This window comes from Ictalurus punctatus, chromosome 20, assembly GCF_001660625.3.
Source record: "Ictalurus punctatus breed USDA103 chromosome 20, Coco_2.0, whole genome shotgun sequence".
Classification (NCBI taxonomy): domain Eukaryota; kingdom Metazoa; phylum Chordata; class Actinopteri; order Siluriformes; family Ictaluridae; genus Ictalurus; species Ictalurus punctatus.
In genome coordinates, this window is record NC_030435.2 from 28,374 (window position 1) to 50,190 (window position 21,817).

Consider the following 21,817-nt stretch of genomic DNA (forward strand, 5'->3'; position numbering starts at 1 on the left):
ATCAGTAGAAAGCCTTCCAAGAAGAGTGGAGCTTATTATAACTGCATAAATGAGGAGTAAAATGGAGAGATGGCCAGGTGTCCACATACTTTTGGCCAAACAGTGTAGGTTTAGCATATTATGCAAATTAGCTTAAAAAAATCGAAGTGGGTGGAGCTAAACAATTCTTAAGATGTTTTTTTGTTTGGGAGAACTCAATTATGTGGCAAAAAGGAATTTTGACTGTAGGACTTCACCGAAGTGTGACCCAAAATGTGAAAAAACAAACAAACTTTGCCATAGTGTCACAGTTGGGCCGATCAAGCTCATCTCTCTCGTCTATGCAGTGGGAGTGAGTACCAGCACCTGACCCAGTTTCATGTCTGTAACACCACAGTCTGGTCTGCACAATGAGTTTTAGAGGAGAAAAAGCATTATGTGCTTTTGAAAAAAGCAATAGTAAAAACTACTAAAGTAAAAAATTACTATAGTTTATTATTTGAGTTAAAGGCATGACATTCAATCACTTAAAAACACACATGTTCAGCATGTTCATTTTAACACAGTGACAGAAACATTAGGGAATTCTTTCAGCTTGAAATGTTCTTGAGTTAATAACACGCTCCTGAAACACAAGAGAAAAATATAAATGTTTGTGTGTGTAAATGTATGGTTTGTACACAGTGTAACAGTCGAGTGTGAGAGTCTGATGCCTGAGCAAAAACTGCTTTTAATCCATCAGTTAGTAAACATTACTTAAACATTTACACAAACATACAATAAATTAACCTACACATTGTATTTACACACAGAGTGGGAAATATCACTCATTCCAAATCGAATTAACTGCAACATGAACTGATTTTGCTGTTACTCTATAGTAGTATTTTATTGTAAGAAAACTGACCATGTGTGACAAGTCGTGTTTCTGGTTAAAATAAAGCCTAGGGTGTGTTTTTTGTCTGAGATTTTTTTCTGCACACGAGCACATGACCAAAAGGAGTGTAAAATCTGTGTCAATTTTGGAATTGTTAAATAAATTATAATCAATTACGCTAAAATTTAATAAAATTTTCATTTATTTTTTTCAAAGTATAATTCACTAAACCAGATTCTGTAAGTTACATAATTATTAAATCATCCATAATGGATTTTTAAAATATATATCTAAAAAAAAAAATAGACTACAAGACTAATTACAAGGTATTCATCTTCTCAGGTGGATTGATGTGTACAAAGACACACACAGTGTTAATTACACTTACTCTTATAATCACACACCTGTTGCTTTCTTCTAGTCAGAACACACTGTATTGTTCTCTTCCAATCAATTAAAAAACACTGTGCTGCTGCATTCAGACTTCATTAACATTTATACTATATATGGGCATAACTGTTTTTCAGACAGGTGTTTTTACCTGTTTCTCCTCTTCAGACAGCACTCCTTCCACCACCACCACTTGGTACTGCTGGCGTTTAAGGTGGGCGGGGAATTTACGCAGACGATTAAACTGGGTGGAGCTTGCATTTGGATTTAGAAGCTTCCTCATTTCAGCTGGAGAGCAGCCTGGATCAAACACCACCACACATATACTGCCGTTCCTCCTCTCTTCCACACCAACTATGGAGCGGCTGTGACCTGTACACACACACACACACCCCAATAACCTGATACACAGGGGTGTTGCAGGATGATGATTTCCACCCCCCCTAACGATCGGGTCCAAAATTTGTGTCGTGTCATTACAATTACTTTACTTTGCTCTGGATCGGGTCTGAGCCTCCCTGATCCCAAATCATAAATATCAAACATGTTTGATAGTTATGACTCTTGATCTGCTGCTGGAGGTGGGATACATTTACATTTATTCATTTAGTAGACACTTTTATCCAAAGCGACTTACAAATGAGGAAATACAAGCAAAGCGATATATCAAGCAGAGAACAATACAAGTAGTGCGACCATACAAGATTTTTAATTGTGTTCTAGAAAAGCAAAGTGTGGAGAGTAGAGGTGTTTTTTTTATTTATTTTTTTTTTATGTGGGGTTGGCATTTTAGGAGTTAGTTATGTGTTCATGGAAGAGGTGGGTCTTTAGCTGTTTTTTGAAATAACTTTCTGCGGTGTGAAGAGGAGGCTGATATGCGGCTAATAAACAACATGAAGTGCGAGTGATATTGTCTTCTGAAGTCACATTTGATAAAACATGAGTTTCTGCGAGATATTGTGTCTGTGAAATCGTTATTACAATCGTGTGGTCTCGCGGTCTGGCCGAATCGTCTATAACGTCTGCATTCAAGGGAATTATACTGTTAAAAATTGGTTGAAACTGTCCTGATGTCTGTGGTCTCCCACGGTTTTAAAATCGGTTAAGATAAAAAAAAAAAATTGTCGTGTGTCCCTGGCCTAAAGCATTACAGAGGGGAGTTACAGGGTGAAGTAGGGCACCTTGGTGTTGGAGGTAGATTGGTGGCAGGTTCGTCTTCACTACTCTGGGTGGAACTCTGGGACCTGTGCTGGACGGGAGGGAGAAATAATTCTTGACCCACTGGAACAGTCGTGGGTGTGTGTCACCTGGACCGGTGGGCTGGTGGAAGTCTACGACACGTGCCCTGAGGGGAGAGAGCAAAGACCTTTTACTGCCAAAAAATAATCAGCTTAAAAAGCAGAGTATTTGGAAACATTTTATAAACATCATAAATTAATTTTATACTGATTTTAAGATCATATTTAAAGTTAAAGCATCTGTTAAAGTTCAGATAAACTATCTAAATCTTTAAAATAGATGTTCTGAAAAAATAAAATGTTTCTGTAACCTTTAACAGCAAAGTCTGGGAAAATTATCAAGTAGGGCTAACACTGCTTATAGTAACTTTAACTCTGTACAGTGTACACTTATTACGTATGTGGACACACACCTCAGTTGGAGGGAGGTAAGTACAGCGTAGATCTCTGTGGCTCCAATCCAGGCACGAGTGCCCTTCAGTTTCCTGTTGAACTGAGATGCACCCTGAGGATCGATGCCCTCTGCCCATGCTGATTCGACCAGAGCCTGCACCCGTGGGATGCTGGGAAATGAGTCTGAAGCACACATTTAGAAGTACAGGGTTAGGGTTAGGGTTCAAATGTGTAGAAGCAACTTCTTCCAGATGTGATGATTATCAGGACTAAGCTTTAATAATGGATTTTAATTTCACACAAAATTGTGGGACTGAAGTGTGGGACTGAATACTGTCAACTTAATAGGACTTTACACACTGTTTAGTGTGTTTGAATGGAAGCTAAGGGTGTTCTTCCTTTTCAAACCATCATTCAAAGAAGACTTCGAGAGCAGAAATATAGATGCCATACCACAATCTACAAACCACTCATCAGCAGTAAGAATCAAAGCCAGATTGGAATTCACAAAGAACTACAAAGATGAGCTACATACGTTCTGGAACCAAGATGAACCACTAGCAAAGTGATGGAAAGGCCAAAGTGAAGAGAAAGAAAGGATCTGCTCATGAACCAAAACATAGAAGCTCATCTGTCAAACATGGTGGGGGAGGTGTCATGGATTGGGCATGCATGGCTGCTTCTGGAACATTCTCACTAATCTTTATTGATGATGAAACATTTACATTTATGGTATCTGGCAGATGCCCTTATCCAGAGCGACTTACATCCATTTAATTTATACAACTGAGCAGTTGAGGGTTAAGGGCCTTGCTCAAAGGCCGAGCAGTTTCAGCATGGAAGTGCTGAGACTTAAACTCACAACCTTCTGATCAGTAGTCCAACATCTTAACCACTACTGCTACCATCATGTAACTCATGAGCAGTAGAATAAATTCAAATGTTTACGGAAACATTCAGTCTTTCAATTTACAGAGAAATGCATCCAAATTAACCAGGAGGAACTTCATCATGCAGCAAGACAACTATCCAAAACACACTTCCACCTCAACACAGGACTTCATCAGGGGAAAAGTGGGAGATTTTAGACTGGACAAGTCAATCACCAGACCTTCACCCAACTGATCAGCACCTCACCTCCTGAAGAGGAGACTGAAGGGAGAAACCCCCCGAAACAAACAACTACTGAAAGAAGCTGCAGTAAAAACCTGGAGAAGCTTCACTGAAGAAGAAACCAGCAGTTTGGTGTCAGTGAGTCACAGGATTGATGCAGTTACTGCGAGTAAAGGAAACGCAACCAAATAGTAAGTGTTAATTGCTTTCATTTACTTCAGGATTGATCTGTTCCTATACTTTTGCTTGCCTAAAAATTAGGTGCTCTGCCACCAAAGGTGCCATGTTCTAAGTTGTTTAACACATCTAGATGTATATATCAGGAAATTAACGCTGAAATTATGATCCATCATCTCATTTTCATCTTTTGATCTCAAACCCAAATGTCTTCCAAGTATAGTGAAATCTATAGAATTGGCCATGCTGTTCCTATACTTTTGAATTGTACGGACAGCATGAAACCAACTAACTAAATTCCACTTTTATTCAGAATCGACAGACAGACTGAAATAAAAACACACTGAAATGTCCCTGATCATAATAATAGTGTCATATTTAAACACTGATGTACACTAAAATTATCAGCACACACCTAACACTGAAAAAAGTGTGTGTGTGTTAGTTACCAGGAAGGGTGTGTAGTGTGGTGTACTGTTCCAGTCTCTTTAATGAGGACAGAAGCATCTGGAAGTTTCTGTAGCCACAGCCCCAGCCTCGGTCTCCGTCTGAGGAGGAAAAGTGTTCTGACTCGGAACACAGCCACACACGGGACCCATCCTGACGCTCACGCTGGTAAAAGCTATACAGTGCTGACAGCAGTCCTGACACACACACAGAAATGGTTTAGACAAAACTGTTAAGTAGTTAATTAACGGTTAATTAAATCAACTAGTTTAGCCCAAACTGTAAAATTGTCTTCAGTGTTTGTAGATAACAATGTGTCATACAGAAACATCGGGTATGTTTTATTTAAATTTATGGCTAAACTGTTCAGCAGGAGCTTATTAGAGTTTATTTATGAACCCGTGGTTCTGGTTTGGCCGTCATCCATTCCTGCAGCTAGAGTCTCCATCATCTCCAAACGCTTCATGTGAAACTCAGTCGGAGTCATGTGACCTCGGGACACGGCTCGCTCCATGCTCCTCTCCATCTGCTTACGATAACCACCGCTATTATCCAGCCCAAACTGCCTCTAAACACAAACACACACACACAGGAGCCTGAATACAATTTTTATAATTACTATGCATCCCAAATCTGTACTCAATAAAACAATATTAATAGAAAACAAGCCACATGTTTTTATGTATTGGCATTGCAAAAACACCATTTTTAAATGTTTATTTACTTGATTTAACTATGACGGCCATGTTTGTGTCATGGCACACAACAAATTTTGGTTATACAGCTGTTTACAGAAGCCTCAGTATCTTGGCTCAGGATGGTCCATGCTTTTGCATATTCTTGTTCCTTAGACTTAGAACTTAAGTTCAAATGTTATGATCAAGATTGCTCACAGTTCCACTTTTAGGGTCAATTTATAATGGGAAGGGTTCGAGTCTTAGTCTTAATTTTTAGAGGGTACCTGGTAAGTACAGTGGGCATGCAAAACATTTTCACGTTTGAGACTTGACTTTTTTTTATGGATGCGAGAATGTGCAATTTTTAAAAATATTTCCCTCAATTTTGGGTTTGAATATCTCTGGTGGGGGACCAGATACAAACTTGAAATTTTCACAGAAATACATTCTCTATAGTAGCATTCTGCTGCAAAAATTGTGAGTTTAAGGTTGGAGGTAAACTTTGCAGTACAGTGGACCTCGAGGGCCAGATTTGAAAAACTAGACGGATGTATCATGCTGGTACAGTGACTACAGCTCCGAAGTTACTTACTGCTTTTATCACAGGAGAAACAACACCCAACTGAACACTGTACTTCCATATTTGGATCTAATCTATTCAAGCATACCAACATGATGGATCAGGAATGGTCTGCATACACACTATACTTACCTAGGTACCACCTAAAAAATTAAGACTGAGACTCGAACCCTTCCCATTTTAAATTGATCCTAAAAGTGAACTGTGAGCAATCTTGAGGATTACATTGGACTTAAGTTCTAAGTCCAAGGAACATGCAAAAAGTTTATATACATATCTTGTAATGTGATCTAGAGATCAGCTTTTTGTTCCAAGAAGCAGAACCTTCCTGAGTCGAGATATTGAGGTTTCCATAAACAGCTATATAACCAAAATTTGTTGTGTGCCATGACACAAAGATAGCTGTCGTAGTTAAACAAGTAGGGCTGGTGGTTCGGCAATGCCAATACATAGAGGTAATTACTTAAAATAGTTAGAAAAATTAAACATGGTCAAGCAACCAACTTGAGACCACCTGAGATGGAATGACCCATAAACATCGATGTACACCGATCAAGCCATAACATTAAAACCATTGAGAGTTGATGTGAATAAAACTGATTCTCTCGTTATAGAGGCACCTGTCGAGGGGTGGGATTTATTTATTAGGCAGAAAATGAACAGTCAGTTCTGAAAGTCGACGTGTCGGACCCAGGAAAAATGGGAAAGTGTAAGTATTTGAGTGACTTTGACAAGGAAGAAATTGTGATGTCTAGACGTCTGGGTCAGAGAATCTCCAAAACAGCAGGTGTGGTGGGGTGTTACCGGTGTGCACTGGTTAGTACCTACCAAAAGTGGTCCAAGGAAAGAGAACCGGTGAAATGTAGACAGGGTCATGGGCTCCCAAAGCTCACTGATGCGTGTGGGAAGTGAAGGCTAGTCCGTCTGGTCCGATCCCACAGAAGATGTATTGTAGCACAAACTGCTGAAAAATTTCATACTGGTTCTGATAGAAAGGAGACAGAACACGCAGAGCATCACAGCTTGCTGCGTATGGAGCTGCGTAGCTGCAGACCGTTCAGAGTGCCCATGCTGACTGGTGAATGACGTTCTGATGAATCACGTTTTCTTTTACATCACGTGAACAGCAGGGATCCAAAGTTTCCCAGCAGAACATTGCCCAGAGCATCACACTAAATCCACTGGCTTGCCTTCTTCCTGTAGTGCATCCTGGTGCCATCTCTTCCCCAGGTCTTATGGAGTCCATGCCTCGATGGTTCAGAGCTGTTTTAGTGGCACAAGGAGGACCTACACAATATTAGGCAGGTGGTTTTAATGTTATGGCTCATCAGTGTAGATGACGTTGTTGCTGACCTGTAGTTTTGTGAACTCCTCAACCTCACGTTTAGCCTCTTCCTCCTTCCTCTGGCGCTTGTCTTCCTCCTGCAGCTGCTGAGCAAATCGCATGTCTCCATAAAAATCCCCTAAAACCACAAACACCCCAAAATCACTCACCTTCAACTCAACTTAAACAGCCATAAAGAGGGATGGAGCAAGGGAGGAGACAGAGGTGGGGGTGGGCTGCAGGGCTTTCAGGTTTAAAGGAACAGCTGATACTTTGCGATACTTTTTGTGTGTGTGTGTGTGTGTGTGTGTGTGTGTGTGTGTGTGTACCTGCAGGGCTACAGTTCAGGTGAAGCTCTACATGTTCCTGCAGTGAACAGCTGTCATCACACACCACCTCACACATGGGGCACACATGCACTGCTCCTGCACACAGACACACACACACACACACACACACACACACACACACACACACACACACGTGCACACACACACCCCAGAGCTCTTAAGCAGCTCAATCGACACTGCCCTTCAGCAGTAAAAGATTAAGAGAACTTTTATCAGTACAATTGTTTCTGAAAATGCTGATGTGTAGACATTATTATTACCCTTTATGCTAGCTAAGAAATAACAGACAAACCAGTGGGAAATTTGAGACAGGAAGTGATGTTGGTGCTGCTGCAGTGAGAACACACTTCAGCCTTCAATCAATAATTTCATTATTTCAGAGTTCATGATCGCTGTACACACCGTCCGAAACAGCTTGGTCCTGGAGATGAAGCTCCACGTGTTCCTGCAGCACAAAACAATCAGTGCAGACCAGATTACACAGCGGACAAGAGAACGTCCTGCCTGTAAAACACACACACACACACACACACACACACACACACACACACACACATTACAGATACACTGGAGTTTTATTTAAACATTAAGGTCTTACAATGGATATAAAAAGTTTACACACACCTGTTAAAATGGCAGGTTTTGTGATGTAAAAAAATTAAACCAAGATAAATCATGTCAGAACTTTTCCCACCTTTAATGTGAAACTGAAAAAGTAAATAAAGTGAAAAACAATCAGAAACATTTTAGGGGGGAAAAAAAAACAACTTACAATAAACTAGTTGCATAAGTGTACACACACCTAAACTAACACTTTGTTGAAGCAGCTTTTGATTTTATTTTATTACAGCACTCAGTCTATTTGGGGAAGAGTCAATCAGCGTGTCACTTGACCTGGCAATGTTTTCCCACTCTTTCTTACAAAAACATTCTAGATCCATCAGAGGGCATCTCCTGTGCACAGCCCGTTTCAGGTCACCCCACAGATTTTTAGTTGGACTCATGTCTGGTCTCGGGCTGGGTTATTCAAAAACATTGATCGTCTTCTGGTGAAGCCATTCCTTTGTTGATTTGGACGTGTGCTTTGGTTGTTGTTGTGCCAAAAGGTGAAATTCCTTTTCATCTTCAGATTACTAGCAGACACTTGAAGGTTTTACACTAAAATTGACTGGTATTTGTAGATATTCATGATTCCATCCACCTTGATAAAAGCCCCAGTTCTGGCTGAAGGAAAGCGTGCTGCCACCACCATGCTTCACATTGAGGATGGTGTTCTTTTGGTGATGTGCTTTTTTGCACCAAACATACCTTTTGGAATTGCTCTCATCAGACCATAACACATTTTGCCACATGGTTTGGGGTGATTTAGTTGAGCTTGGATGTTTTTGTGAGAAAGGGCTTCTGTCTAGCCACCCCACCCCACAGCCAAGACATGTGAAGGATATGAGAGATTGCAAAGAGTAATCAGTACGTGTTAGATGTTCCTGCAGCCTGGTAAGTTTTTGTTTTGTCCTTTTGTACATTCTGTTCTTGGTGATGTCCACTTATTGATGACGGCCTTCATGGTGTTCCATGGTACATCTAATGTTTTGGGAAAAAAATTTATAACTCTCTCCTGATCGATATCTTTTGACAGCGAGAAGTCATGCATGCTTTGTCAGCTCTTTGAGGACCATGGCTTCAGCAGTCAGATGAAAATAAGATTAATATGTTAATCAGAATAATTTCATTGATGACAGCAGTATGACAATTACTTTTGAAAATGAGATTGAATGTCATTGGTTCATTCTGAACACAGACACCCCCCCAATTATAAAAGGATGTGAACACTTATGCAAACGGGTTATTGTACCTTTTTTTCCCCCTAAAATGTTTCTGATTGTTTTCACTTAAATTTTTATACACTTTATCTTCACATTGTGGTGGAAAAGGTTCTGACATGATTTTATCTTGGTTCAATTTTTTTTTAGCCCAAAAAGCCATTTTAACAGTGGTGTGTGTATTCACTGAATCTGAAAGTCACCTTTGCTCGGGGAGGACAAGCGTCTGTGTTTTGAAGTGTGAGGCTCCATCATATCGTCTTCTCGAGTCTTTTCATGTGTTCCATCATTGCCACTGGTTTCTCCTGCGGGTCTAAGCATCTGCTTTTTCACTGCATTATGAGTTTCTGGTAAATGGGACACGGTAGATAAACCTGCTCCTGTCTCTGATTCACCCTCTAGATATCCTGGCTCACCTGTAGCAGGTGTGTGTTCCCTACCTGTCTCACTGTGTGCTGTGTTGATATGGAAGTTCAGCTCGTCGTAAGAGACACCTGAGAGTGAGCAGAGTGGACATGCCACTTCATCCTCCAGGTGTGTCAGGAGCAGGTGAGTCTTCAGCGCCGAGTCACATGACAGCTTTTCACTGCAGATGTCACACACCGGCATGACAGAAGAGCTGCAGAGAGAAAACACACACACACACAGCTTTATTAGCTCCTGTCCCCTCAACTGTAGCTGTGTTTTTCCAGTCTGTATTAAGCTCCCATGTGGAGCTCTAAACTGATAGTGCTGCCTGCTTTCAACATGTTCTATGCATGTGATTGGGGAAACAGTACACAGGAAGTTGCACCTGATTGGTCCATTCCTTCACAGAATTCTATTAGTTTCTATTTCTGTGTTTCTTTAAAAATGAAAGTAAAATTGCATGGTATGACTCAGGGATATTTTGATGCAGATGGATTCAATCCTGCCGTTAATTTTATTCAACTTTACTGACCTGTTTCTGACTCACTTTATACTGGGTTTACATTCTGGCTCACAAATGGCTAAAAGTCTATCCTTCTCTCTATTTATACTCCTATCTATCTATCTATCTATCTATCCATCCATCTATCTATCCTCCTCTCTCTCCCGTGTCAGAGTAGCAGCCTGAAGAAAAGAGAAATTCCCAGATCATGCAAGAGAGTCACAGGATGACTGTGCGTGCTCGCTCGCTCACACACACACACACACGCTCGCTCGCGCTCTCTCTCTCTCACTCACTCACTCACACTCACTCTCAGTCACTCTCTCTCGCTCACACACACACACGCACGCACGCACGCACGCACGCTCGCTCGCTCTCTCTCTCTCTCTCACTCACTCACTCTCTCTCACTCAGTCACTCTCTCTCTCTCACTCACTCAGTCACTCTCTCTCTCTCTCACACACACACACACACACACACACACACACACACAATCTCACTCATTACTTTTTCCCGTCAAAAACTTCTGCCGAGACGTGCTTCGGTCCGGAAACGATCACGTGACTGACGACGACGTTACACGATCACATGACTGATTGCGTGTTAATCACGTGGCCGCACCCCCCCCCCCCCCCTTTTTACAGGTGGAACTGTTTCATTTTAGAGGAATTTATTATTAAAACACTCACTTCCAACTGTTTGTGTAGAAGAAAAAATGCAGATATTTACAGTGACATTTCTTTCCCTTCATTGTTTCCACATTCCATTTTACGAGCGCGACCTGTATTCATTAATAAAACCAGAAAACTGAGTCCTCGCCCCTTCAGCCATTGTGTCTGTGGGGTTTCGTGCCGGCTTTGTATATGGTTCTATAATTTCCACTTAGGACAAGATTAACATAGGGTTAATCAATCACATTTAATCACCGCCATTGACTTTTATCCGAACTTTAAATAAATAAAACATAAAAATATAACTGACTATAATATTCACGGATATTTATTAAGCAGCATTATGCCCACGTCTCTCACTGCAATCTATCCTGTTTACCAGCAGGTGTCGCTGTGAAGCTTCGCGTAGTAACGCTATAATAGTGGTAAATGGCGTACTTATATAACGCGTTTATCCAAAGCGCTTTACACTGGGTCTGTCACACATTCACATACACTCCAATGTTAGCAGAGCTGCCATGCAAGGACACTTCGGCATGTGGAGTCATGTAGGCCAGGAATCGAACCGCCAATCCTACAATTAGTGAACAACCCGCTCTACCACCTGAGCCACAGCCTGATTTAGGCTTCTCTGTGGCAGTGTGCATTGTTGAAAGCGCTATATAACTAACCTGAGCTGAACTGAATAATAAAGCACGAATAACGCGAAAAGAGCACATCCGTAAATCTGCGTGAGTTCTGCAGAAGTCGGGTGTCCAAACCCAAACACTAAACCTACATTCAAACCCTAACCGGAAATACGGACGCATTATGAAGCAAGAAGTACAGTCGGAAGTAGCACGGGAAGTGATGTTGAGAGCCGTCAGTATCTTTTGCCCGCCATATTGCCCTCATCAGTGGGAGTGATAGTAGAAGGGAGAGATAAGGAAATTAATAACGCGCACATCTTATTTCTGAGAGTAGATGGGTGAGAGTCGCTCAGTGTTTCCTTACTGCTCATGATTTTGGAATTTAATCCGCTGTAAATGTGCATAAATTAGAATATCAGAAATACTCGTTTGTGGTGGCGTAGCTAAGCTAACACGGCTAGTTCATTAGCTTGGGTTTATTAGCTAGCTATCGGTGTTAGCATAAGCGGTTATTATTAAACTACACAGAAGACTTTATTCAGTGTGTTTCAACCGGATTTACCTGTCGTGTTTATCTTAAAATATTTCACATCTAGGTGGAACTGCCGAGCTGTAGAAGTTAGAGATGTGGATCAGGACTAAAACATCTGGGCAGTGGGTTTTAATCTGAAACTGGGTGACTGGTCAGATATGATGCTTGCAGGACAAAAAAAGAGATGAAACATTTACAATAATTTACAATAGTTATAATACAATGTTAGAGTCTTAAATTGTGGTGGACACGCATCAGGAAGCTCAGGGTTGCAGATTAAAGCAGTTTACAGGGGTTTGTTGCTGCATGGACCTGTGCATCTTCATTTCTGTGCTTTTAAATGCTGGTTCAGTGAAAATTACACATGAACATTTTAAATCCTGAACACTGAGACAAAACTTTGATGTGCTGCTGTAGACTGAAATACACAGTTTATTATCTTTATTTAATAGGATAAAATCATATTGTTTACAAGTTTATTTAAATTAATATATGGTATTTGTATTGTTTTATAACCATAAAAAAGTAATTTTGTGTGTGAGAGACTGTGTAGGAGTTTTCACCCTTGTATCTGATGTTTGTGTGAAAAGGGAAATATATAAAATAAACACACTGCAAGTCTGAAAGTACCGATTTGGAACTGTTTCCTGTTTGATGTCAGAAGGGGCGATGGCGAGTCCAGGAAAAGAGAATTATAGGATGAAGAGCTACAAGAACAAAGCGCTGAACCCACAGGAGATGCGACGGCGCAGAGAGGAGGAGGGAATTCAACTTCGCAAACAGAAGAGAGAAGAGCAGGTGGATCATTCACATCATCACACATTGTAAACGCAAACAGTAAACACTAATAATGACTAAACACTGCACTGCTGATTTAAAGTGACCGCATTGTGCACTACGCGTCCTCACTGGCCGTCTGAAGGCTGTTTGATGCTCTACTGCTTCTGAGATCCACCTGAAATGTTCCTACTGTTTTAATCAATTGGGAAGGGCTTGGTTAACAACAGGGAGGGGTAATAAACAGGAAGTAGTATCAGATAAACCACACCCCTTTCTGTCCATCCAGTCACTGTACAGTGTTCAACATCTTTATAGAAGCTGAGTTTCTGCCGATACGGTCGTTCACCATCGCCATGGCAATGAGTGATGCATTGATATAGAAATTACTGTCTGAAATAACATGTCAAATTTTCTGCATAATTGTATTTTATATATATATATATAATATATATATATATATATATATAAATAAAATACTTCAATGACCCTGAGGCACGTGTTACACCACTCGGCTGTTCATGAATTTTCTTTTCCTGCATGCAGCTGTTTAAGAGGAGGAACGTGTCTGCCCCATCGTGTGACGAGTCCATGCTCGAGTGTCCCATCCAGGATCCAGACATCAGCTCCACCGTACCCATGTCCTCAGTGAGTGACCTTCAGCTGTTCCAGAAATCTCCTTCCGTGTTGCACTCAGGGGCTGCATCCCAAACCATACACCACTCTCTCTTACAGCAGCCACGATGAAGTTAGCATGAGCAGTGAAGTGTGTGAGGGTGTTTTATTGGTGCTGGTAAATGACTGCAGGTTTAATCACAGGTGTCTTTGTGGTGGTGTTTTTTGTCTCCTGCAGGACGCAGTTATAACTCCAGACATGGTTCAGATGATCTTTTCTGAAGACGCGGACCAGCAGCTCCTCGCCACGCAGAAATTCAGGAAATTACTCTCCAAAGGTACAAAACTCTTTAATCCCTTCATCACCTTTAACCCCCAAACATCTGGGGTTTGTATCCTGATTATCTGTGGTGTGTTTCTTCATTTAAATAAACTCCTTACTAATTCCACTCTGTGCAGAGCCCAACCCACCCATTGATGAGGTCATCGCCACGCTCGGTGTAGTGAGCAGGTTTGTAGAGTTTCTGAAGAGGAGTGATAACTGCACCCTGCAGGTGAGAAACATCAACACTGCACACAGACATGCAGATAAAGCCTTTTTAAATTTAGATTGCTCAGTATGGGTGTTAGCTGTAGCGTTAGCATGAGGGTTATAGCATTAAAGCTGTTTCATTGCTTAGTATGTGTGTTCATGAGTTACATGTTAATAAATTGTTGTTTTTATTTGTATTTTTTCCTCTCTGTGTAGTTTGAAGCAGCCTGGGCCCTGACCAACATCGCCTCCGGAACATTCCTGCACACTAAAGTGGTGATTGAAACAGGAGCTGTTCCTATTTTCATCGAGCTGCTCAACTCTGAGTATGAAGATGTGCAGGAGCAGGTGAGCATTAGCATTAGTATTAGTGAGGTCAGCCGTAGCCAGTTTAGTGAGCTAGGTGTAGCAGGTTAGTTGGATTGGTTCAGTAACCGCTGAAGTACTGATCTGTAGTTTGATAATGACTACTTTAATAGTACCCGGTTTACTGCTGGTTAGGCGTGAGTAATGCTGGGTGATTAAGTTAGTTTAATAAAGTAATTTACTGATTGCACAGTTGGTAGATGAGTTGAAGATATGTAAAGGTAATGATTAACGGTAGTTTACTGAATTATTTAACTAGTTAGTTTCATAAGCATTAAATTAACAGAGTCAGTTGAACTAAATGTTAAACAGAAATTAGTTATTGTGAAGGTTAGGGTTAAGTTAAAGATCATGCAAAACAGTTTATGTTAATAGATTAACACTCTGTGTGTGTGTGTGTGTGTGTGTGTGTGTACACACAGGCTGTTTGGGCACTCGGAAACATTGCTGGAGATAATGCAGAGTGTAGAGATTTTGTCCTGAACTGTGGAATACTCCCTTCACTACAGCAGTGAGTGTGATTAGGAACATCGCTTTACATCGCTTTACCAGTTACATCGCTCTAACTCGCCGCCATCATCATCACCACTCTAACCGCCTTCATCATCGTCCTCATCATCACTTTTTATCAGTATATTGTACAGGATATAATGCTGTTAAACAAATATGACTCCACCACTTACTATATCTGTTATTTGTGTGTGTGTGTGTGTGTGTGTGTTTCTGTAGGTTACTTGCGAAATCTAACCGTCTCACCACCACTCGAAATGCTGTGTGGGCTTTATCTAACCTTTGCAGAGGTAAAAACCCTCCACCAGACTTCAGCAAGGTACACACACCTGTACACCCACTCACTGCTGTCCTGTGATGATTTTTATATCATCATAACTAGGATTTTCAAATCACAAGAACTATAAATAACTAACAGCATTATTATTATTATTATTATTATTATTATTATTATTATTATTATTGAGTCTCCTCTTAAGTTTTAAAAGGGGAAATTACAGCCAATAAAGCAAGCAGGTGAACTGTCTCTAGATGACCAATCAGAAGATAGTTCACCAGGTGTGCTGTGCAGGACCACAAACTAGAACTTTTAGGTGAACTAGCACTTAATATTAGCAAAAAGATGAGTGCTTCATTCTAAAAAGGTGAGTGAGAGTCCAAGATGGTACCCAAAAGAAAGAGCACCTCGAGTGGCAGGGTGTACTGGTTCAGAAATAAATGCCTTAAAAAACAACTACACAAGGTGTGTCCACGAAAGGTTTGTTTACCCTTACCATAAAGGCTCTGGGTTACGGATCAGAAGGTTGTGAGTTCGAGCCCCAACAGTGTCCAGCTACTGCGCTTGAGCCCTTGAGCAAGGCAGGGACACTGAATCATGCCTGAGCCTGAACTCTCACCCTAGCATAAGGGTCTGAATAAGCTTGGTTATTTGATGAAAATAATTTAATTGGAAGAAAACTATTATATGAGAATGCTTATCACCAAAACTACACAATAATTTAACAAAAATTCATCTTTCTACTCAAAATATAACAAAATGTTCCAGCAGTTTCTACAACAAATAATAACAAGACAGAAATACCAGAATCTGTAAATAGGAATGAAAAAGTATTTAAAAGGTGTAGAAATGTGTGTGTTTGTGTGTGTCTCTGATTGAATCAGAGTGTGTGTTATTTTCTCAGGTGTCTCCGTGTCTCAGTGTCCTCTCCAGACTGCTTTTTAGCAGTGATCCAGATGTTTTAGCAGATGCCTGCTGGGCACTTTCCTATCTGTCTGACGGCCCAAATGAGAAAATCCAGGCCGTGATTGACTCGGGAGTCTGTCGCAGATTAGTGGAGCTGCTCATGTAAGCGTGCACACACACACACACATACCACTGTCTTTAGTGTAACTCGGTACCCCAGCTCTGAATAGCGGTTCTTTATGGGTTCTGCAGGCACAGTGACTATAAAGTGGTGTCTCCTTCACTGCGGGCCGTGGGAAACATCGTGACTGGAGACGATATTCAGACTCAGGTACACAAGCGAGTGCTTAATGTACACATTCTAAAGACTCACAATCCAGCACAAACGTTACATTATTTAGCATTAGAAATATGGAAACCTGACCATCACGCCCACAGCTTTTATATGTTTATTTCTACATGTATATGTATGTGTGTATATAATATAATATTATATATATATATATATATATATATATATATATATATATATATATATATATATATATATATATATATATATATTAGTCTGTGTATATTTATTTTTGTGTGTTAGGTGATCCTGAACTGTTCAGCTTTACCCTGTCTCCTTCACCTGCTCAGCAGCCCTAAAGAGTCAATAAAGAAAGAAGCATGTTGGACCGTTTCAAACATCACAGCAGGGAACCGAGCGCAGATTCAGGTAAACATCTCGACTGAAAACTGTCCATTGTACCACCACAAACACGCATACATGCATACATGCACAAATACATATATATATATAAAAAAAGTATGTGTGTGTGTGAAAATTATTGGAGAACTGCTTGAATGTGCAGGTTTGCAGATGTTCCTATTAAAATGGCATGTGTTTGTGGTGTATATGAGGCTCAATTTTAATGTAACAATACATTTTTACTGCCAGTTTCACACATGCTTGTTGTGTTTGGGTTATAATACAAACTATAATATAAATAATAATAAAAAATTCCTATGGTTTAATTAGTGTTAAAAGTCTGTGTGTAAATTCAGTTCTGGAGTCATGTTTTCTGTACAGAAAAAAGCTTTCTTTTATGTGCTGGTCTTCTTCTTTTCGTGTCGAGGTACCACTTCATAGTGGAACCATTGTGGTGGAGGGATTAGCCGCTGAGCAGTATGATACTGAACACTGCCCAGGGTGCACCAGGGCAGGCTCCTTCCGTGCGCAAACAATCTGCTGGTTATAAAGAGGACATGCAGAGATGTACAGTGCATCCGGAAAGTATTCACAGCGCTTCACTTTTTCCAAATTTTTGATGTTACAGCCTTATTCCAAAATAGATTAAATTAATTATTTTCCTCAAAATTCTACAAACAATACCCGGTAATGACAACATGAAAGAAGTTTGTTTGAAATATTTGCAAATTTATTAAAAAAAAAAAACAAAACACATGTACATAAGTATTCACAGCCTTTGCTCAATACTTTGTTGAAGCACCTTTAGCACCAATTACAGCCTCAAGTCTTTTTGAGAATGATGCTACAAGCTTGGCACACCTATTTTTGGGCAGTTTCTCCCATTCTTCTTTGCAGGACCTCTCAAGCTCCATCTGGGTGGATATGGAGCATCAGTGCACAACCAATTTCAGATATCTCCAGAGATGTTCAATTGGGTTCAAGTCTGGACTCTGGCTGGGCCACTCAAGGACATTCACAGAGTTGTCCTTTAGCCACTCCTTCGTGGCCGGGTGGCCAGCTCTAGGAAGAGTATTGCTGGTTCCAGACTTCTTCCATTTACGGATGATGGAGGCCACTGTGCTCACTGGGACTTTCAGTGCTGCAGAAATATTTCTGTACACTTCCCCAGATCTGTGCCTCGATACAGTCCTATCTCTGTGGTCTACAGACAATTCCTCGGACTTCATGGCTTGGTTTGTGCTCTGACATGCAGTGTTAAATGTGGGACCTTACATAGACAGGTGTGTGCCTTTCCAAATCATGTCCAATCAACTGAATTTACCACAGGTGGACTCCAATCGAGTTGTAGAAACTTCTCAAGGATGATCAGTGGAAACAGGATGTAGCTGAGCTCAATTTTGAATGTCATGGCAAAGGCTGGGAATACTTATGTACATGTGCTTTTTTTTTTCCTTTTTCTTTTAAAAATAAATTTGCAAAGATTTCAAACAAATTTCTTTCACATTGTCCTTATAGGGTATTGTTTGTAGAATTTGATGAATTTAATCCATTTTGGAATAAGGCTGTAACATAACAAAATGTGGAGTAAGTGAAGCGCTGTGAATACTTTCCGGATGCATTGTAGTAAACACCAGCTGGGTGGAGCGTGGCGGTGGGGCGTGGCGATGGAGCGTAACGGTGGGGCGTGGCGATGGAGCGTAACGGTGGAGCGTGGCGATGGAGCGTAACGGTGTAGTGTGAATGGAAGCTGATGTGGTGTTCATTGTACTTCTCTATGTAGACGGTGATCGATGCCAACATTTTCCCCGTACTGATCGAGATCTTACAGAAAGCAGAGTTCCGCACACGGAAGGAAGCAGCGTGGGCCATAACCAACGCCACCAGCGGGGGAACACCGGAGCAAATCAGGTTCCTCACACACCTCTGATTAACATCAACACACAATAATATTTACTTCAACACTGAGCTCATGTTTACAATGTGTTTCTTAATGAACACACACAACTATATATACACACACACACACACAGAAAGAGAGAGAGAACTGCTGTCATGCAGTGTGTTTAGTAGTTTAGCCAGGTTTCTTTGGCAATTACACAAACTTCAGATGGAGAACAGGCCAATTTACATGTATACGGGTAGGTTTCAGTAAGCTTTTAATTAAGGTGTGTGTGTTTGTGTGTGTCTGACAGGTACCTGGTGTCTCTAAACTGCATTAAGCCCATGTGTGACCTGCTGACGGTGATGGACTCAAAAATTGTTCAAGTTTCTCTGAATGGTCTGGAGAATATCCTCCGGCTGGGGGAGCAGGAATCGAAACAGAACGGCACAGGCATTAATCCATACTGCGCGCTCATTGAGGAGGCATACGGTACATGCGCACACACACACACACGCATGCAAGTTGTTGCTATTGTTTTAAGTAACTTTAGAATGTTTGTGCTGCAGGTTTGGATAAGATCGAGTTCCTGCAGAGCCACGAGAATCAGGAGATCTATCAGAAAGCATTTGATTTAATTGAGCATTACTTTGGCGTGGAGGAGGAGGATGCCAGCATCGCCCCTCAAGTGGACCAGAATCAGGACCAGTACATTTTCCAACAGCACCATGGACCCATGGACCGCTTCCAGCTCTAAGTACCTCCATCCCTCCATCTCTTCTTCCATTTCTCCCTCGATCTCCATCCCAGTACACACAGAGATACAACTTCCTGTTGGAGTTCTGAGCTTAGACTTTTTCAAGCCAGAACTGTCTCTGTCTTTCCTATTATTATTATTATTATTATTATTATTGTTATTGTTAAGACATTAGCACTGGTGTCCCTAATATTTACATCCCTTCTGAAATGTGAAGCTACCTCTTTAACCCTGTACTGATCAGCAGGATGCTGGCACTTGAGTTCTCGCTCTGAAATACAAACTGCTCGTCACCCAATCAGCTTTACAGGACACGCCCGTGTTGGACACACCAGTGTCAGACACGCCCAGATTAAACATACCCAGATTATTGCTGTTTTGTTTTACACTAATTCCCTCTCCGAACTTCTGTACTCCTTATTTATTTCTGAAAATAAACACATGTAGATGAGTGAGTCGGCATGAAAAGACACTTTCAGTCAGCGGTCAATTTTACATCAGAAAAAGTATGTGCGTGCGTGTGTTTATGGGGAGGTCAGATCCAGACTCCGAGTCACTACAGTGCAGTGGTATTTATTGGGGCTGATGGGATTGCAGTGTTTTTTGTGAGCTACAGTGTGATAATTCGCTGTTCCTTCTAGTGAAAGTTTTTATTCTGTTTGTGTTTCTCACCTGTGACTCTGTATTTCACCCTTGTCCACTTAAACACGTCCCACAAGTGTGCACTCAGAGCTGAACAAGTCACTGCTGAACACCTGGAGTGTTGATGACCTTGTTCAGGTAAAGAGCTTCTTGGGTAAATCTACAGAGACCTCGACTCGCTTCCTCGTCTAATGCACATTGAATACTGTTCAGTCAAGACAGTGTAATGGAACAGGCTTTAACATGGCTGCCGAGGGAAGTGAACAAGCGTCTGTTTAATAATGTAATTGGAACACAGCCCCATGTTGAAGGCGTGGCATCCCTGGAAAATTATCTGAATAATTAATAAACTATGAAGTTTCTCCACAATGTAGAATGCTAATGCTGGACTTTCTAGGAAGCATGCTAATGGAGAAATTGAGTTTTATGTTATTTTGGTGTGGAATTAAACTTTTAATTGGTTTGTTTTTCTTAATAAATGTTTGTTTTTGAGTTGCTTCTTTAGCATGCTCTGTTGTTTATTAATGACGACATTCAATTTCATTGATCATTTTGTTTGGCCAAATGGAGGCAACTCGAGGAAACGAGATTGTTACAGAAGCACATGCAGTATAATGCTGTAATATTTCTCATGTTTGTACCATGATTTTCAGGTTGCTTTCTTCCTCATTGGGGAAAGTCAGTGTCTGTACTGATGTGCAGCATAAAGGGCATCAGAATGTCGAAGTTGTGTAAAATGAAATAGAACAAATAAAATGTTCTAGTACACTCTGTGTTTAAAAGTGCTATAATTTACTGCTAAATTTTGCTTACGTGACAAGATCTGAAATTCACTATTTAAACTCCAGCTGCATGAAATTTAACTCATTCTCACGGTATTGTGTAAATATTGTTTATTTAAAACCAGAGATATTTCATGTATGAGTCTCAGCAAGAAAAGTTTACTAAATAAAATATTTATTTATCTATTTGTTTGTTTATACATTTAAGCTTGGTCAGAGTTTGTTTGTAGGTTAAAACCTTTTGATTCATTCATAAAACTATTGTTTAGTTTAGTTTTTTTTACTTGTAAACATTGTAAGTTGTGTGTTTTGACCACTGTTGAGTTTTCAGACCAAAGTTTTGTAGAATTTGTCACACAGCTCAGTGTGTCTTCATGTTTAATAATTAGACCAGATTAAGGAGATGACAGTACACACTTATGTTGGAATTTTCTGAGAATTCAAGGCTGCTCTCTCTTTACAGACATGAATGCGAGATTGTTTTTCTAAACACGTCACTGATGTTCTCTGAGGATTTTCTGGAGACGAGACAATGAGTAATCAGCATAAAGAGTCCCAAAACGTCTGACATTAAACCATCACCAACACGTCTTCAGAGATAATTTTTTTTTATTAATCTTTTTTCAATTCAGTTTTATTTGTGTAGTGTGTTTAACGGTGGACATTGTCCCAGAGCAGCGGTACAGAAATATATAAATTCAGGATATAAATGTTAAATGTATGTATTTATCTCTAATGAGCAGACAGAGGTGACGGTGGTGAGGAAAAACTCCCTGAGACGATATGAGGAGGAAACCTCGAGAGGAACCGGACTCAGAAGGGAACCCGTCCTCATCTGGGTGACACCAGATAGTGTGATTATAAATAAATACACCCCTTCTATAAATGTGCTAATACTACATGCTCAAATAGTGCAGTTGTGTAAGCAGGAAATTCATTACAGTTTCTACAGGAAGTCTGTTGTGTTGAA

At 40.5% G+C, this 21,817-nt stretch overlaps 2 protein-coding genes across 8 annotated transcripts; one reads left to right on the forward strand and one right to left on the reverse strand.

Moving 5' to 3' along the window:
- Positions 1–449: 449 nt before the first annotated feature.
- On the reverse strand, positions 450–11,727 carry zufsp (zinc finger containing ubiquitin peptidase 1). 5 transcript variants are annotated; one of them, XM_017495820.3, is made up of 12 exons: positions 10,783–10,883; positions 9,806–9,984; positions 9,569–9,697; positions 7,948–8,049; positions 7,525–7,620; positions 7,225–7,334; positions 5,014–5,182; positions 4,617–4,811; positions 2,898–3,060; positions 2,428–2,591; positions 1,398–1,618; positions 450–604 (listed from the first exon to the last, which is right to left on the reverse strand). In XM_017495820.3, the coding sequence occupies exons 2-12, from the start codon at positions 9,972–9,974 to the stop codon at positions 557–559; spliced, it is 1,566 nt and encodes a 521-aa protein (XP_017351309.1). In that variant the 5' UTR covers positions 9,975–9,984; positions 10,783–10,883; the 3' UTR covers positions 450–556. The 5 variants fall into 5 exon arrangements, with proteins under 5 accessions (XP_017351309.1, XP_017351308.1, XP_017351306.1 ...); XM_017495819.3 differs by having other exon boundaries at positions 9,569–9,712; XM_017495817.3 differs by lacking the exon at positions 10,783–10,883 and adding an exon at positions 11,618–11,727 and having other exon boundaries at positions 9,569–9,984.
- Positions 11,728–11,786: 59 nt separating this feature from the next.
- On the forward strand, positions 11,787–21,033 carry kpna5 (karyopherin alpha 5 (importin alpha 6)). Of its 3 annotated transcripts, none has more exons than XM_017495821.3 (14): positions 11,787–11,913; positions 12,769–12,905; positions 13,431–13,532; positions 13,738–13,837; positions 13,959–14,053; positions 14,248–14,379; positions 14,820–14,908; positions 15,127–15,226; positions 16,089–16,252; positions 16,343–16,421; positions 16,686–16,811; positions 18,568–18,695; positions 18,980–19,158; positions 19,236–21,033. In XM_017495821.3, the coding sequence occupies exons 1-14, from the start codon at positions 11,910–11,912 to the stop codon at positions 19,421–19,423; spliced, it is 1,623 nt and encodes a 540-aa protein (XP_017351310.1). In that variant the 5' UTR covers positions 11,787–11,909; the 3' UTR covers positions 19,424–21,033. The 3 variants fall into 3 exon arrangements, with proteins under 3 accessions (XP_017351310.1, XP_017351311.1, XP_053544628.1); XM_017495822.3 differs by having other exon boundaries at positions 11,809–11,913; positions 12,772–12,905; XM_053688653.1 differs by lacking the exon at positions 11,787–11,913 and having other exon boundaries at positions 12,762–12,905.
- The last annotated feature ends 784 nt before the right edge of the window (positions 21,034–21,817 follow it).

Bases quoted from the DNA above. Each gene is read 5' to 3' on its own strand.
- zufsp (XM_017495817.3), bottom strand. From the start codon at position 9,974: ATGCCGGTGTGTGACATCTGCAGTGAAAAGCTGTCATGTGACTCGGCG. The intron at 7,335-7,524 runs GTACACACACAC...TTGTGGTTTTAG, and splicing joins CCTGAACTGTAGCCCTGCAG to GGGATTTTTATGGAGACATG. The intron at 605-1,397 runs GTAAAAACACCT...CTTGTGTTTCAG, and splicing joins TGTCTGAAGAGGAGAAACAG to GAGCGTGTTATTAACTCAAG.
- kpna5 (XM_053688653.1), top strand. From the start codon at position 12,762: ATGTCAGAAGGGGCGATGGCGAGTCCAGGAAAAGAGAATTATAGGATG. The intron at 12,906-13,430 runs GTGGATCATTCA...TCCTGCATGCAG, and splicing joins AACAGAAGAGAGAAGAGCAG to CTGTTTAAGAGGAGGAACGT. The intron at 19,159-19,235 runs GTACATGCGCAC...TTTGTGCTGCAG, and splicing joins GCTCATTGAGGAGGCATACG to GTTTGGATAAGATCGAGTTC.